This window comes from Puma concolor, chromosome A3, assembly GCF_028749965.1.
Source record: "Puma concolor isolate L17-30 chromosome A3, mPumCon1.1.hap2, whole genome shotgun sequence".
In the NCBI taxonomy this organism is placed as follows: Eukaryota; Metazoa; Chordata; class Mammalia; order Carnivora; family Felidae; genus Puma; species Puma concolor.
This window is the reverse complement of record NC_141669.1, coordinates 26,334,953-26,349,377: the sequence shown is the minus strand read 5'-3', so window position 1 is coordinate 26,349,377 and position 14,425 is coordinate 26,334,953. Positions and strand designations below refer to the sequence as shown.

At 39.5% G+C, this 14,425-nt stretch overlaps 1 protein-coding gene across 4 annotated transcripts in view; it reads right to left on the bottom strand.

Moving 5' to 3' along the window:
• The window catches only part of SPAST (spastin), a 53,015-nt gene extending 40,638 nt beyond the window's left edge, over positions 1–12,377 (bottom strand). For all 4 annotated transcript variants that reach the window (XM_086700314.1, XM_086700316.1, XM_086700315.1 and 1 more), the window contains exon 1: positions 11,753–12,377. In XM_086700314.1, the coding sequence (XP_086556440.1) occupies positions 11,753–12,167 (415 nt within the window). In that variant the 5' untranslated portion in view covers positions 12,168–12,377. The remainder of the gene's footprint in view (positions 1–11,752) is intronic.
• Between the last annotated feature and the right edge of the window lie 2,048 nt (positions 12,378–14,425).

The following is a 14,425-nucleotide window of genomic DNA, read 5'->3' as shown; positions in this document are numbered from 1 at the left end:
TGGTACATCCATATGTAGAATATTATCCAGCAGTAAAAAGGAACAAACTACTGGTAAATGTAGGAATGTGGATGAATCTCAAAAACATGCTAAACGAAAGAAGCTAGACACAAAAGGCTACAGACTGTATGAATCCATTTAAATGACACTCAGTGAAGACAAAACTATAGGGACAGATCAGATCTGTGACTACCAGGGGCTAATCGAAAGGCAAGGGGACTGATTACAAAGGGGCACAAAGTAGCTTTTGGAATGATAAAACATTCAGTATATGTTGTTGTTATGGTTACCCAACTCTTTGTAAATACTCACTTAACTACACACTCTTAAAAGGGTTCAATTTTACTGTATGTAAATTATACCTCAATAAATCTGACTCTTAAAAAGTGCAATACTCTCAACATTTATGTAGAAGTATATTCGTTGTGGCTTAGAATATTACACCTGAACTACAATCTTCATTACAAGATTAAAATACAAAAATTAGAAAAATATTTTTAAAACATCTGTTTAAAGGGATCAAAGAGTTTTCAAAACAGTGAAAAGTACCAAAATTTGTAAAGGTACCATTTCATATTCATTAGGATGAATTACTAAAATTACAAAAATTACTAAAATATAGAAAGGAAAAAAGCCAACAGAGGTGGGTCTAGCATTTGGAGCACTTTTCTACCTGAAGCAACTGCCAATTCTGAAAGCAAAAGTGGCCAAGAAACTAAGCAGAGCTTTCAGCAGACTCATAGAGCTAAACTGACAAAATGCAAATTCCAGGACATGTCCAGAAAAAATAGTGGCAAAACTTCCAAGATTTTGGTTGGGACCCTGCATTACTGAAGAGTTAAGAACTAGACCAGCCTGCACAATGGCTAGAAACCATACTTAAATCACTTCACTACCTTTACCCTGAAAGTAAGGGAAACTACAGCCCTTACCGTCCACTGATCACCCTTTTGACTAAACTGTGGCAGAAAAACCAAAGCTTCCAATGGTCTCTAGCACAGAAAAGGCCCTCAATACAGTTCTTAGTTTCCTTTATACATTGTTCTTAACTCTATAAACCCAAGTAATACTCAAACTCAACCAACCAAACTGGACCAAGTCAAGAGAAGAGTGGGGCGGCAGAAACTTACATTCACTGTCGTAGTTGAAATTATTAGCTAATAATTTTAACTACAAGCAAACTACATAATCTATGGCAGCGACCCAAAGGTCAAATATTGTCAACTACCTGTTTTAGTACATAAAACTTTACTGGATCACACCTACTATATGAGAATTTTGAGTAGCTGTGACAACTTAAAATATTTACTAAATATTTACCAAATTCAACAACAAAAAATCAAACCCAACATAAAAACTGACAAAGGACACAAAAAGACATTTTCAAAGTAGATATAGAAATAACCAATAAGCAAATGAAAAAATGCTCAACATCAGAAATTAGGGAATGCAAATCAAAACCATGATGAGGCATTGTTTCACATCCATTAGGAAGACTATTATTTAAAAAACCCTGAAACTAATCAATGTGGAGAAATTAGAAACCCTTGCCCACTGGTAGTAGCAACATACAAACGGTACAACTGATGTGGAAAAGTCCCTCAAAAAATTAAACACAGAATTACCATATGATCCAGCAATTCTACTCCTACGCAGATACTCAAAAATACCGAAAGCAGGGAAGCAAACAGATACCTGTATATTCACGTCCATAGTAGCATTATTCACAATAGATGGAAACAACCCAAATGTCCATCAAAAGACAAATAGTTAAACAAAATGTGGTGTGTGTGTGTGTGTATATATAATGGAATATGAGGCAGCCTTTAAAAGGAATGAAATCTGGGACGCCTGGGTGGCTCAGTCGGTTAAGAGTCCAACTCTTGATTTCAGCTCATGTCATGATGTAATGGTTCATGGGTTTGAGCCCCACTTCAGGTTCTGCACTGGCAATGGGGACTCTGCTTGGGATTCTTTCTCTCTCTCTCGTGCTCTCGCTCTCACTCTCTCTGCCCCTGCCCTGCTTGCTCTCGCTCTCTAAAATAAATAAATTAATTTAAAAAAAGGAATGAAATCTGATACATACTACAACATGGCTAATGAACCCTGAAAACATTATGTTAAGTGAGGCAAGTCAGACACACAAAAAATACCGTATGATTCCATTTACATAAGGTACCTGGAATAGGCAAATTCATACAAACAGAAAGTAGAACAGAAATTACCAGGGACGGAGGAAAGCGGAGAATGGAGAAGGGAATATAGGTGGAGAGTTATTATTTAATAGGTACAGAGTTTCTGTCTGGATTGATAAAAAGCTCTAGAAATGGATAGTAGTGATGGTTGCACAACACTGGGAATGTATTAAATGCCACTGAATTGTATACTTAAAATGATTAAAACAGCAAATTTTATGTTATCTATGTTTTACCAAAATAAAAAAATTACTGGGGCACCTGGGTGCCTCAGTTGGTTAAGTGTCTGACTCCTGATTTCAGCTCAGGTCATGATCTCATGGTTCATTAGATTGAGCCCAGCATTAGCACAGAGCTTGCTTAGGATTCTCTCTCACCCTCTCTCTCTGCCTCTCCCCCCACCCCACCCCCTGCACGTGCACATTCTCTCAAAATGAATAAACTTAAAAAAAATTACTAAATGGCCCATTATAAGCAATTTGCTATCCCTTAGTATACAGCAATGAAAATGAACAAAACTGCTGCCATGTGCAACATCACAGAATAACTGACAAGCATTTATTGATTTCATTGTAAAGCTCAAGATGAGGAAAAACTGATCTATAGTGTTAGAGTTAGGATTTGTAGATACCTTCACAAAAGATGGGGAAAAGGAGCAGGTGGAAGATGGAAGAAAGCATGACAAAGGCAGGCTTTTTGAAGTAATATTCTATTTTTTTTAATGTTTTTATTTATTTTTGAGAGAGAGAGAGAGCAAGTGGAAGAGGGGCAGAGAGAGAGAGAGAGAGAGAGAGAGAGAGAGAGAGAGAAGGAGACACAGAATCCGAAGCAGGCTCCAGGCTCTGAGCTGTCAGCACAGAGCCCCACATGGGGCTTGAACCCATGAATCACGAGATCATGACCTGCACTGAAGTCAGACACTCAACTGACTGAGCTGCCCAGGTGCACCAGTAATATTCTATTTCTTAACCTGGTGGGGTTTCAGACTGCTATGTTCACTTTGAAAATTCATTAAGCAATAAAGTAATTGTGCACTTTATATATAAGTTAATCAAAGTTTACTTAAAAACTAAAGAACAGGAGATCAGATATATTGATATGCAAAGAGAGTCCCAATACATTGAAAAGGTACAGATCAGTTTATTATAACATTCAGTTTATTATAACATTTGTTTCCTCTAATGAATACTTACATTTATATAAGTAAACAAAATCAGATAACTTATTAGCAATCATCTTCCCAAGGCTAAGATTACAGAGGATTTTCACTCCCTATATTTGTTCATTATTTTAATTTTTGAGTATGTGCTACCGTACAAGCAACAGAAATACTAACAACATCCGTCTTTAAATTTGAGGTAAGTCAAGGGGTACCTGGGTGGCTCAATCAGTTAAGGGGCTGACTCTTGATTTCTGCTCAGGTCACAATCTCATGATCTGTGAGATCGAGCCCCATGCTGGGTTCTGCATAATGGCATGGAGCATCCTTGGGATTCTGTCTCTGACTCTTCCCCACTTGCGCTCGCTCTCTCAAAATAAACAATTTTAATTTAAAAAATATAAATAAATAGAGGTAAATACAGTGGACTAAGTTATGAATTATCTACTTCATCTTTTTCATTCATATAGTAGTAGTACCCACACTGCCAGAGGGAGGGTCAAAACGAGTAGTTTGAGGTAGAGAGAGAGGATATGTGTTTGTAGTAAGTAAGAAGATGGGGACATAAGTCCTCGCTCATCATTTAAAAAAATTTTTTTACATGTTTATTTATTTTTGAGAGAAAGAGAGACAGCATGAATGGGGAAGGGGTAGAGAGAGAAGGAGACACAGGATCCAAAGCAGGCTCCATACTCTGAGCTGTCAGCATAGAGCCCGACGAGGGGCTCGAACTCACGAGCCGTGAGATCATGACCTGAGCCGAAGTCGGACGCTCAACTGACTGAGCCACTCAGGCACCCCACTGGTCATCATTTAATAGCTGCATGACTTTGGGAAAGTCAATCTCTCTGAGCTTTAGTCTCCTGACCTAAAAGCAAGATGACACTTTTTTACCTAACCGAGTTATGTCAAAAATCAAATGAAATAGGATATGTGACAGACAATACTTTAAATAATAAAGAAGCATGTAAACATTACTTTTACTATTTTTATTACACTTAGTACATTTGTTGGTTGACTAATTTAAATCCTTCTACTTCTGAACTGCACGCACAGTTGTACATTCTTGAGTTTTCCTCATTTAAGTTATATAAAGCCACTGCTTTTACTTATTTAGTCCTTAGTATACGCCTACAAAAAATTCCAGGGGACAAATATATGCATTTTCCTACACAATTTTCTGCTAGCAACTTGCAAGTGTCACAATTGACAGAGTAACAAGTATCTTTAAAAATCCTACAATAGATTTTATTGTGTGCTAAATACTAAGAAACCACAGGGACCATGAAGCATCAGCAAATAGCCCCCAGATTAATTCTCTCATAGGTCACTATCACTGGAAAGGACACTTAATTTAAAAAAATTTTTTTTAATGTCTATTTTTTGAAAGAGAGAGAGCACGTGCATATGCACGAGTAGGGGAGGAGTGAAGAGAGAGGGAGACACAGAATTCGAATCGGGCTCCAGGCTCTAAGCTGTCAGCACAGAGCCCAATGTGGGGCTCAAACTCATGAACCACAAGATCATGACCTGACTTGAAGCTGGACGCTCAACCAACTGAGCCATCCAGGCACCCCTGAAAAGGACACTTTCTACTGTGTTTTAATTCAGCAAGAAAGTCACACTTGCATTCACTTTCTAACTTCAAGGTTTATTTCTAAAGTAAAAACTTATTTTCCAGGGCGCCTGGGTAGCTCAGTCGGTTGAGGGTCCAACTTCGGCTCAGGTCATGATCTCATTGTTTGTGGGTTTGAGCCCCTGATCGGGCTCTGTGCTGACAACTCAGAACCTGGAGCCTCCTTCAGACTTTGTGTCCCCCTCTCTTTCTATCCCTCCCTGACTCATGTTCTGTCTTTCTCTCTCTCAAAAATAAAATAAACATTAAAAAAATATTTTTTAACTTATTTTCCCATTTAATTCCCATGTTTTGAATTAAAAAGTTTTGAATCCATGTAAAGAAATCATTTCGGTTTTGGACATTTTTTTTAAACCTTAAGAATGCCAATTAATTTATCTTTTTAAAAGTCTTTTGTATTTACTATGGGTAGTGGGTAAGTTTAATTTTTTTCAGTGCATTTTCTCTATTTTCCAAATTCTCCACAAAAAGCTTGCATTACATTCATATATGAATACAGAAAGATTGGGGCGCCAGAGTGGCTCAGTCTGTTAAGTGTCTGACTCTTGACTTCAGCTCAGGTCATGTTCTCATGGTTCATGAGTTTGAGCCCTGAATCAGGCTCTACACTAACAGTGTGGAGCCTGATTGCGTGCTTGGGATTGTCTCTCTCTCCCTCTCTCTCTGCCCCGTCTCTGCTCACGTGCATGTGCGCATGCTCTTGCTCTCTCTCAAAATAAACTTTACCAAAATTTTAAAGAAAGTACAAAAACATTAATTTTATCTCTTTTATAATAAGAAGCTAAGACACTAAGTGAGCTTAGGCAGAGACTTCCAACTTTTTTTCTGAACTAAGGGTCACAATTAGCAAAAAGATTTTTATATCACTCTTTAGATAATTCTCTTTCTTTCCCAAATGTAATTTACACTGCACTTGTGTCCTAGAAATGGTAACAGAAACTAGGTATGAAGGTTTAAAACAATGTTCTAACATAACCTCTAGGAGTTATCATTTAAGAGGATTGTTGAAATTAAAAACAGTAGTCCCATTTTCTGAGGACCTACTAGGTGCAAGCACTAAGTATTTTCCAAACATGGTCTCAGTATAGTAAGTAACTTGCCCAAGATCTTAAATAGTCAGAATTCAAATGCCATTTTGGATATTAGGCGCTGCAATTAAAAAAAGGATAAAATTAGGGGCGCCTGGGTGGCGCAGTCGGTTAAGCGTCCGACTTCAGCCAGGTCACGATCTCGTGGTCCGTGAGTTCGAGCCCCGCATCAGGCTCTGGGCTGATGGCTCAGAGCCTGGAGCCTGCTTCCGATTCTGTGTCTCCCTCTCTCTCTGCCCCTCCCCCATTCATGCTCTCTCTCTGTCCCAAAAATAAATAAACGTTAAAAAAAAAAAAATTTTTTTAAATAAAATTAAAAAAAAAAAAAAAAAAAAAGGATAAAATTAGACCCTCAAAGCTAAGGAAGAGGAAAGCAGTCCCTAACACCCAGGAGCTGGCCTAGTACTATCAGTATCAGCTAGGGTCTGGTGTAACTAGGAGTTGATCTGGCATTACACCTAGGTCTGGTGTTCTTTTGAACATAAACAATTTCATACAACATTAGCATCAGATAAGGCTACTCTATGATGGTGATGGATCAAGACAAACACAAGACACAGACAAAACATGAACACTGTCCAAGCCATGAGACACCAAACACCCCCCTTTTCAGCCTAATGAGTGCTTCTCAACCAGTAACAGCTTGAGTCTTATTCTATTCTTCCCTCTTCCTAAATCACATTTAATCACACTTAATCATAGAATATCTCCACCTCCTCATATCATCCAATCCAGAGTAAAACTCTACTTCCTTAAATCCTCCTCAAAATCACCCAATACAAGCCCAAATCCTAGAGTAAGTTATTTCCAACACGCTTTCCCTAGGATGCCATGGTTTCCACAGCGCATGTTCTCCCTGCTTCAATGATAAATCGCACCTGTTCAATTACAGGTGTGTGTTCCTAGCGATGGTTGACTGAAAGACATTGACAAAACCCACTTAAAAACAACAGTTACTTCTCTTCCTCTCTATTGTAGCATAAAGTATCGGTAGAAGAGCTGGAAAGATACATGAATAAGTTTAGAATGTCTATACTCTACCTAGTTAGCTATAAAACAAGTCTCCAAGATAATCATAGATTTTGCTATTTTTCTTTCTTCACTGACCAGAAAGAACAACTGCTGACATGTGAGTCTGCTCAAAGTTTTATTCTATAGGATATCTAGCATGAGCAGTTAATCCACAAAGAGAAAAAATAGGCTACATTAGCACATTAATAATTTCACAGGTATTATATAGGTCAAGGAGAATTGTAAGTCAAAAAAAGAGGAAACCATTAGAAAAATAGAGAATCCATACTTTGCTAGAAGTCAAAAGGCCAACTACTGGATTGGATGGAGCACGGGGAATATGATAGTAGAAAAAAGAGGTAGGAAAGGTTAGGGAAGATCCTTTGTCAATAATTTAATAATTTTAATAATTTAATAATTTAATATCCATTTACTGACTATTCCTCAACTATCATCTAGATGACTCATCTGGATAGATTCTTAGGAATCTAGTTACCAGGTGAGTTTTATAGGGTTTAACTACATTCTACATTAGGAAAAATATAAACTGCAATAAAAAAGATCTAAAAACACAGCAAGGGATACAGTTCCTAACAGTGGCTGCCTTTTTGTCTTTTTAGTGCAAATGCCACTAACTAGTCTTGAAGAGAAATGTGAAATGTTTATTGTGTATTTAATAAAAGATGATGTTATTCTTTTGGAAAAGGGTGATATTATGTGAATGTCCATCCATCAGAATAATTATTTCCTTGTTCTAATCATAGAAACTTCAGAGCTTAATCATCAGGCCCAAGAAAATTGTCTGAAATCAGTCTTTTCAACATGGTGACTAGCAGGTTTTAAGGGTAAAAGAAAGCATACCAAATCTGACATTTATTTTCTCTATTCTCTATCTTTACCTTCTGAAAATACAGATAGGCAAGTATTTTGTGCGTGTTTTAAACAGTGTAAGGATGAATTATAGGGGATTACACAATTATACGACAATTCTTCAAAATTCTGCTTTAAATATAAACTGGGAATAAATATAAAAAGATTCTATTAGACAATTTCTGGCCTTGATGCCAGGTTCTTCAGCGCTACAATATCCTGAGAAACCAACTCTCTCTCTTTCATACAACATACTGGGCCCTTACTGTCAGGTTCTACATACTCCAAGTAATCAAACCACACCTACAAAACCTGCACCACTACTTGCAGGAGTCATGCCAAACATGTTCGGTCATGTTCCGGTTAATCCAAAGACCCACTATGACAACCTCCTCCTTTCCCCCAAGTATTCCAAAGGGTCTAGTGCAAGCATTACAAAATAGAGAACCTGCCTAGTATAAAGCAGAAAGTACAATATTCTTAAGTTCACCTAAACTCTGTTCCTGGTTCTGCTAATGTGAGTTCACTCTTTAAATTTCAGTTTCTCCATACACATGATGAATATAAAAGGTTATCAGTTTTCCAAAGATGTTCAACAATTAAAAATATATCCACAAATTATTTAACTCCTTGACAAAAATGAGAGATATATAAAATGCATGAAAACACACACATCTTTTATTAATCACATAGCAAATGCCGTCTTATCTCACTGGAGAGGAAGTGAGTTTTTCTTAAGTAGCATCGAGAATGCAGAGCTATGCAAATGAATTAGTATCCAATAAATTCTTGCTTTAATGAATAGAACTCAACTATCCTTACATTAGGTAAACAGAATTTGCTGTGTTATTCTTCTCTGTTTAAAATAGTGTGGCTTCATACAAACTTAGGCATTCATGAAAATTCAGTATCAAAGCTGAGTATGCCAAAAGAATAAAACACAAAATAAGCAGTCACTATATAAACCACACGTATACACTACTTTATTAAAATAAGATTTAATTTGGCCTTTATTACTTCAAGGCATCAAATGTTTCAATTAATTAACACCACTACAGTCTGAAATAGCGCACTTCACCTGCAGAAACAAAGTGGCTTTCAGCACATTTAGAAGCTAAATCAAGTTGCTAAGGGAATAGCAGTGCATCACATTACTAGCCCCTTGATGGTTTACCAGAGTTAGGAAACCTTTGATGACTGATTTAAAGACAATTCGTTTTTGCTTTTTCTTTTTTTTTTTTTTTAAGTAGGCCTCATGCCCAGCACAGAGCCCAGTGTGGGGCTTGAACTCACGACCCCAAGACCAAGACCTGAGCCAAGATCAAGAGTCGGACACTTAACCAATGGAGCCACCCAGCAGCCTCAAAGGGTTCTATTTGTTCATATATACAGTATTTTGACACAGTGGGAAAGAGGGAGAATGAAATTCTTGTATTCTTCTATATTGTCAACGACAACTGAGAGATAAATAGGCTTCAAATGTGAACTCTTGCAACTACTGGATTAAGGCTCAAGTACAAAAAGTTTCAATATCCTGAAGAAAAAATAGGAGATAGAAGAGAACCATGACAATATAAACTTAGCTTTAACTCATTTTTAAAGGAAAATGAATAATTTGTTTCAGTTTGAATTAGTTTTGGCATATAAGGCATCAGTTGCAGAACTCAAACTGAAGAGTTACCAAAGCCCATTCCGACATCTTTTAGAAACTAAAATAAAGCAAAAAACTTTGAATAGAAACATTATCGGTAGAATGAGGGTGATGTGGTCCATGGATTGCTGAAATATTTATACTTAAAAAATATTTTAGGAGGATTTAACTATAATAGATGCAGGCATACATATGATACTCTAAGATAAATTATAAGTATGAAACACAAAGTCTAAATTCTACTTCTGTCACTTATCCCTCACATGAAACTGATTTCTCTTTAAATCTAATAGCCTCAGATCTTTTTTTTTTTTTCATATCTAGGTTTTCCTTGCCCTCTCCTCTTATCCTACCTCCCTCCTAACTCCCATCACTCAGTGTTAAATAAAATATCCTTATATTTTCTGGCATTCTTTTTGTAAATACTACAATGAATCTACCTTTAAAGATCTTCCCTCTATTCTAAACCATCTTTTGACCTAGACTGGTAAACTTCTGAAGACCCTACTGTAACCAGATAGTGCAATAAAACAGTGCTTCTCTAGGAAGAGACGATGGTACTCTTCATCCTCACCAAGGATCCTTGGATGTTCCTAAGTGGTGGTACAGCATAAAGCAGTTAACAAAAAACTTCCTTCCACAAACACATGGTATTTTTGTTCTTAAACAGAACTCCTTCCTATAACTCTTTTTTTTTTTAATAAAGATTTTTTTTTAAAGCAATCTCTACACCCAACGGGGGGCTCAAACTCAGAACCCTGAGATCAAGAGCTGTGTGTTCCACCGACTGAGCCAGCGAGGTGTCCTTTCCTAGAACTCTCTTAACCTCCACTGTCCTAACAATCAAAAACCATGAATGCCTGTCCCTTTCCTTTAATCCAAAGGAAATAGGTTTCAACAAAACTGAAATTCTAGAACAGTTTCTGCAGTTGACAGTGGTGAAATATTGCAAATGAACAGCAGATTGTTTTTTTTTTTTTTTTTCCTTTCTAACTGACAATGTAAGTGAACACCTAATTGAGGTGGGATAGAAAAATGTTCTTTGGTAGTTACAGGAAAAAGAAGATCTCAGCGTACCAGAGGGAGAGATGAAAGGAGGGATTTTCAAAATGTTTTAAGACGTCTTCTAACTTCAGCTCTCATCTTCCATAAAAAATTTTCTTTCATTAGCAATCAGCATAGGTTTGAAATGCTTTAATCCTTTGGGACTCAGTTTGTTCATCTGTAAAATGCTGATACTAACAGTACTTTTAACTCACAGGGTAATTGTGAGGATTAAATAGGTAATACACACAAACCTAATAGTACAGTGCTTGGTGCACAGAACCACTTAAAAACGTTTTAAAAAATCTAAAGGATATAGATTTTGCTTTCATTCAAAGTGGGAAAGAGGGAGATGAAAAAAAGATATACATCTTTGCTTCAAGTTTTATTATAAAACGAGCTATGTAAGTTTTTCCTGTTCATTTATTTAACATTTCAATTTAGAAACTTAGAGCCAACCTTGTTATACTGATTTACATAAAATCAAACAAGACACAAATTTCACGTTAAACTAGAACTTGATAGAAAAGCACTTGGGAGTCATTCTATTGATAAAATGCCTGTCCTGTAACTTCAAACAAAATGCCAATTTAGCTATAATCCGATGCAGCTGTTCCTTTCAAAATTAAGTCACCATTTGTTCTTTTTTTTTTTTTTTTCTGACACTACAGTACCTTGCTTTCATTAAAAGCTTCTAACAAGGCACAGCTTCTCCGATACCAAAACCTTTTGGAAACCTGGCTCAGAGGAAGCCACACACTGTTTACAGTGCTAGAAAGGATCCGTGTGGTCACTCTAGGACAACTGTCACTGTCACTAGCACGTCCGGCTGTCTCAGGGACTTGGGTCATGTCGAAGTGAAGGGGAAGGCTGGTGTCTGAAACAAAGTCGACAGCTAGGGTGGCTGAATGGGGGGAGGTTTAACTGAGAACAGGACGAGTGTCTGACCGCGGTGAAGCCGTCTGGTGGGGTGGATCAATTCCGAGGGTGCACTGCCCAATCCCAGAGCAAAGGGACGCAGGTGTTGCCATCCCTCGGCAACCCCACCGCTTTCTTCCTGGCGCCGCCTCCCCCCCCTCCCCTCAGCCCCCTAGTTACCTTTCTCGTCCTCATCGATGCGCAGGGCAACGGAGATGTACTCGAAGGCCTGTTTGTGGAAGGCTCGGACGCGCTCGGCCTCCCCGCCCGGCACTGGTGCCGGGGGCGAGGCCGAGGCCGGCGCCGGCGCGGCCCGGGAGCTCCTCTTGGCAGCCATGAGGGCGCGGGAGAAGCGCTGGCAGAGCCACACGAAGAGGAGCCCCAGGTGGAAGGCGACGAACCGCAGCAGCGCGAAGCCTATGAACAGCGGGTAGGAGAAGTAGTACAGGTTCCGCTTATGCGGCGACTCGGGCGGGGGGGCCGGCCTGGGGGCGGGACGGGCGGGGGTCAGGCAGGGGGGCGGAGGCCTGGGAGGCACCGGGCTGCTGCCGCCGCCGGAGCCTTTCTTCTTCCCTCGTCCACCCGGAGAATTCATTCACAGCTCCCACTGCCGCCGCCGCCATAACCCGCCTCCCGCAGACCGACGGCGACCAAGCGACGGCGGCGGCCACTGGGACGGCGAGGGCCACAGACGCCCGCGCGCCCGCCGGTCCCAGGAGCTCGGCACCTCCACGCGCTGCTCGCAGGCTCCGCCCCTTTCTCCGCGCTCGGCCAAGAGCACAACCCCTTTCCTCCTCCAGCGGTCGGTAGCTCCTGCCCCTCCCTCTCGGTGTCCTCTCAGCCTCCTGGTAGCTCCGAGCGGTGACCGCGCACGCGCACGCACACCCATGTCTTTCTCCGGCGCGCGCGCGCACGCCGCCGTCTTTGTTGACCCGAGCTCCTACTGCGCGTGTGCAGTTCCCGCCCTTTGGGCCCTTCCCAGGGGGACTACTGTTCCCAAGGTACAGTTCGGCTACGTTGTCCTCAGGGACTGGTCGCTATACTGACAACGCTGTCCCCGGCAACTGCTTAGCAGGGAACCTTGGTCATCAACTCCTCAACGCAGCGGGTACAGCTGCGGCTTGGGGTCGTTCTGCTAGTTCGCAGGGCTCCTATCTCGCACTGTCATCGTTTTCTTATATTTCTTTCAGCATTTTCTGCCAGTCTTCCGCAAGGGATGGTTCACCTGTGTTCCATCTCAAAAGTAATGGGTACCATGAAAACACTCTCAGTGTCCATCTATAGGAAAATGATTAAATGAATTTTGGAATACCTATATGTAATTCCGTGGACCATTTAAAAAGAATGAGGTGGACCTATATGTACTGATAAAGGAAGGTGTCCAGGATATATTGTTAAGTGAAAATAGGAAATTACCGATCGGTGTGGTATGATTCTATTTTGTATTAAAAAGAAAAAAAAAAGTAAGGGTACCAATCTGGGAATTATTATCTGAGAAAGAAGCAATTGTAGAGACGTATAAACTCAAGGTCACCGAAAACAAAAATGTTAGCTCACTGGAATGAAGTGAACGATTCTAGAGGTTTAATTAGTATGTGTTTAGATGTCTATTTTGAAGAATTAATTCGTTTGAATAGGGACATTCCTAGGTTTTGCACAGTAATCACCCCACAGCTTACTAAAGAGTCCAGACTGGGCCTTTTTTTTTTTTTTTTTTTTAATCTACTGGATGTCCCTTCCTTTGGGGAACTACCTACCCACTTCTGCTGCCTGTATTCCAATGAGCTGCAAGCACTGAACCCAACCTCCCAGATCACAGAAGTGGAAACATGAGGTTAATATACTCTCCTAGAAACTGGAATCTTGGATGGACACACTGGGATAAAAGATAGTAGGAACTGAGTTGCTCTAAAGAGCTAGTCTATCAGTTCATCTCATTGAGATCCCCAGAGCTGCCAGTCTCCTGGACTGGTCACTTGATAGTGTAACCTATCCAATAAACTATTCAGCCTGTATCTCTATTTCTCTGTTTCTCTCTCTCCCTTTCTCCATCTATTTCTCTTTTGTTTCCTCTCTTTTTCTTTTTACTTGGGTTAGCCATAGTTGTTTCTTGTTGCCTAAAATTAAGGAATCCTAACTGATAAAGTCCCCATTGTTGACAGAGTGAGGTTTATAAATGCTTCATGCCAGCTTCCAAGAATCTGGCTTGGAAAAATTTTGTCTAATTTTCTCCCACCACTACCTCCCTACAAACATAGGTTATTGCAAAAATGACTTACCCCCTGTTTCGCTCCAACTGCTCCCCAACCCTTTGCCTGCCTCTGTGCTTCTGCCAATTCCTCATTCTGAAATGTCCTTTCCTTCATATTTGATTAATTTCCATTCCTGACTTTTCTCTTTTGAACACCATAGTACTTTTGTTGTAATGTGAAATCCCTTATATTTATACATATATCATGCAAAGAAGATATGTGTAACTTATATGTACAAAGAATAATAATGAAACAAACAGCATCCAGTTTAAGAAAAACTAATGTGACCTGTTCCTTGAAGCACTTTGTGAGCCCCTCCCTAATCTCAATCTCCCCCTTTCCAGGAAGCTGCTGTCCAAAATTTTGTACTCATTGTTCCTTTGCCTTTCATTTTAGTTTTGCAATGTCTGTATGTATTTCTATACAATATATTGTATAGTTTTGCCTGGTTTTGACCTTATACAAATGCAACCATACCACATGTATTCTTAATTACCAGTTTTCTGCTCAATAGTTAAGTGTTTGTGATAACTCCTTGTTGATTTGTATAGGTATAGTACATTTATTTTCACTGCTATGTGGTTTTCCACTATATGAATTT